This window comes from Priapulus caudatus, unplaced genomic scaffold, assembly GCF_000485595.1.
Source record: "Priapulus caudatus unplaced genomic scaffold, Priapulus_caudatus-5.0.1 Scaffold29, whole genome shotgun sequence".
In the NCBI taxonomy this organism is placed as follows: domain Eukaryota; kingdom Metazoa; phylum Priapulida; class Priapulimorpha; order Priapulimorphida; family Priapulidae; genus Priapulus; species Priapulus caudatus.
In genome coordinates, this window is record NW_014577090.1 from 429804 (window position 1) to 433587 (window position 3784).

Below are 3784 nucleotides of genomic sequence, written 5' to 3' on the forward strand. Positions count from 1 at the left end.
ACACGCCTGCGCTATAGTTCTAGAGCTAATGCCGCCCTAGCTCTAGAACTATAGTCCTATTGCTCTGTCACACGCCTGCGCTATAGTTCTAGAGCTAATGCCGCCCTAGCTCTAGAACTATAGTCCTATTGCTCTGCCACAGGCTTGTGCTATAGTTCTAGAGCTAATGCCGCCCTAGCTCTAGAACTATAGTCCTATCGCTCTGTCACACGCCTGTGCTATAGTTCTAGAGCTAATGCGCCCTAGCTCTAGAACTATAGTCCTGTCGCTCTGTCACAGGCTTGTGCTATAGTTCTAGAGCTAATGCCACCCATGCTCCTCTTCCTCTTGCTGCCGTCGTGTATCGAGGGTCCGTTGTCAGAAACATGGGGAAGTTACGGATTTCACGTACGCAGTGTAAATAGGAGCCAGACTGCGAGAGAAAAAAGTTATATGTTGACTGCTGATACTCCTGCGATATCTCCCGAAGTCTGCGCGTGCTTGTTTGCTATTTCGCTAGTGTTGCTGCTACATTGCTTCTTCTGCGATGATACCGACTAGTGTCTTTGCCTAGCTACTGCCCTCGTGTTTACTATTTCGCTAGCGTTTCTACTACACTGCTGCTTTTACGATGATACGCCCACTAGTGTATGCTTAGCTGCTGCTTGTTTGTTTGCTATTTCGCTAGCGTTGCTATACTACGCTACTGCCTCTACGATAATATCAGGAGTCTATCAATAGGAGTCTCCTGGAGTCTCCAGCAGTCTCCTGATAATACCCACTTGTGTCTTTGCTTAGCTGAACCTTGATTTTTTTGCTCTTTCGCTAGCGGGTCTACTACTACACTGCTGTTGTTCGATAATACCCACTATAGTGTCTTTGCTAAGCTACTGCTTGTCTGGGTATTATGTTGCGTCGTTGCCTCGGGTGTTGGTCCTTGCTACTGGGGAGGTGATGGCCTTCTTAGCTTCAGTGCCTAGAGGAGGAAAGCCAGGTGAGGGTGGCAGTGTGCAGAGCGGCCGCGGTGCGAGAACCAGCTGTAGATGAGCGCCGTGATATAGGCATAGTCCTCCACGTGTGTGTGTGTGTGTGTGTGTGTGTGCGTGCGTGTGTGGCTCAATTTGCTTTGCCAGTCCATATCTCCAGCATATGATTGCGAATTAAAATTGGACTGAGATTGGCCATGCCTGGGATGTGATTACTAGGATTGGGAATGTATCTGGAACTGGGAGTTAGGTTAAGACTGAGTTTGGCAGGATGCGTTGCCGTTGGCAACGGCGTCCCGACCGCCGAGCACAAAACGCGCGTGAGTGCATTCTACTCGCACGAATTACTCTCCGTCCTTGATATCAGCGCGACCTTGAAACCCGTGGCGCCCTCTGCGGTCCCGCGCGCTGATTACGTGGGTGCTATTTCGAGCGATGACGTCATCATCGGTGCGTCGTGGGTAGTGTAGGTGACCGCGGCGCGCACGCGCGGGCGAGACGGATAATGTCGCAACTGCTGGCATTGTCTGAGTAACTTTGTTCCTGGAACCGCCCCGTTGTTGTATTCGTTGGCGGCGCCGTTTTCGAGATACTTCGAGTGTGATCTCCCGGTTGCGCCGATTTAGAAAGACTGCAGTGTCCCGAGGCCGTGCACGTTAGCATGACTATGAACGTTCATTTATGTGCGCCGCGTGCGTGCGTGCGTGCATACAAACCGACCGCTCGCACGCAGTTCACTGCGCCGCTGGTCGAAGTATGCATACGTATATAAAGAACGACCAACGTTGTTCGTACCTTGATTTACCGTCTTCTGAGTCTCAAATAAAAGCACATTCGTTAAGTTCTCGTTGGGACTGCATCTGACGTTGCATCATATGCAAATGAGATATGCAGAAGATGGTAATTTGTTTATAAAAGCTGGCGAGCGACGTTATTTGGTGGGATTGATGGCTGGGTTTCGCACCTCATGTGTTTCTTCTCGTTGTATATATATGTGTTATTATCTACTCTTGATATATGTTATATTAGATTTTAATATGCTGATGTACAGATTTAAGAGTAACGTTGAGACAGCGTTTAATTTAAGTAATAACAACCTTCACGTGTCGCTTAACGTGGGCTCAATGTCAATATTACGAGTTGTTGTTGTTGTTGTTTTTGCTTTTGTTGTTGCTGCTGCTGCTGTTGTTCTTGTTGTTTTTGCTTTTGTTGCTGCTGCTGTTGTTCTTGTTGTTGTGAATGCTGTTGTTGTTGTTGCTGCTGTTGTTGTTGATGAGCTATTAATCAGAATTAACTGTCGTATTCATCCTTGATTTTTTTCCCCATTTCAGGACGCGGCGAGGGTGTGCAAGCAGTTCATGGAGCGGGATCCAGACGAGGTGAACTTCACCGTTGTAGCGCTGGCCGCCGCAAACTGACGCCGGCGCCACCTGCTGGCGGCCTGACCCGGAGCCTTTATCACTGTATTCAACGTTACTGCTGCCCGCTTTGACTTTTCTGTGGTTTGGTTTTGGGAGTTGCGGGGATTTGGGGAGGAGGCCGATGAAGAGGTGCTTGCCTACTTTGGTCCTTGCACTAGGTTGTGAGATTGAGTCGGGTAGTGAGTCCCGGGTACTGAAGAAGAGATTTCGAATGTGAATTGTTAGATTTGCTGATGTTGACAGAAGCTGATTCGATGTAAGCTCTGACCTCTTATTATAACTGTGGCTCCCTCGTTCAACGTTTATGTCGTTACCTTGACAATAATTTATTATTGTCGCTTGTAAATCTCAAGTTGATGATATTTTAGGTTACCTGCGTCTTCCAACCGCAGGGTACCACATCTCTCTGACGAATTAATATTTCTTTTGTTATCCTCACCACCGCATTGTATGCATCCAACGCCTTGTCATTTTTAGTGTTTTCCGCCTCTTTTTGGCATCTCTTCTAGTTTTTTCTCTGTATGCGTCCTAGCTCCTTTCCGTATTTCGTTTCTGCCCCGTACGTACCTCGTCTTTTTTCTTAATCCCAACTTTCCCATGTCGCACCTCTCTGTACTGCTCCCTTTCTCAATAGCCCATCGCTCCGATGCATGCCACGGGTATCTGTCTTCGTTGTGCTTCTCTCACGGTGGTCATATTATTGCCTCTTGTAGTGTGATTATGTTCTAGAACAAGGAATTTTGTGGGTCTTCCAGTGAACATTGCTGGCTTCACAGGAAATATCAGTTTACATTTCACTGCACCGACTACGTAACTTGTAACTACGTAATGTGTGTGTGTGCGTGTGCGTGCCTGCGTGCGTGCGTGCGTCCGTGGGCCAGTGCGTGTGCCTGTGCATGCGTGCCCCTGTGCACATGCGTGTGCGCGTGTGTGGACATGCCCTTGTATATGCCTCTTTTCTCGCTCTCCCTCTCTCTTTCTCCCATCCCTTTCGCTCTCTTCTCTCGCTCTTCCCCCCCTCTCTCTCTCCTGCTTCCGCTATCGTCAATGAGCTGTCGATTAAACTCGTGTTTGTGATCAACGATTCAGTGTGGCCTTAAATGTGTTTGCGGTCATAGTTCAGCCGCGTTACTGTGATGAGTCGGATTACTATAGTTTCAGTATTATATAACGTTGGCTCGACCGGATTTATTTTTCTTAAGACGAATGGAGAACATTCGATATTGTTGGTGACAGCGGGATTTTGAATGGCACGCGTGTGTAAACGCTTGACCGTTTCCTGTGCCGCCGCCGTTCGTAGGCCGCGTGTCAAATGTCGCTCGTTTTCTACGCGATTTCGTTGCGCATGCGTTGCGAAGAATTGTCTGCGTTTTTGTAGCGTTTATTCTCCCCATCCAT

General features: G+C 48.2%; 1 protein-coding gene across 1 annotated transcript in view; it reads left to right on the forward strand.

Annotated features, from left to right (window-relative positions):
• The window catches only part of LOC106815859 (ubiquitin carboxyl-terminal hydrolase isozyme L3-like), a 26703-nt gene extending 23397 nt beyond the window's left edge, over nucleotides 1–3306 (forward strand). Inside the window, exon 9 of the mRNA XM_014820386.1 lies at nucleotides 2297–3306. Coding sequence (XP_014675872.1) covers nucleotides 2297–2383 — 87 coding nt within the window. The 3' untranslated portion in view covers nucleotides 2384–3306. The remainder of the gene's footprint in view (nucleotides 1–2296) is intronic.
• Nucleotides 3307–3784: the final 478 nt, after the last annotated feature.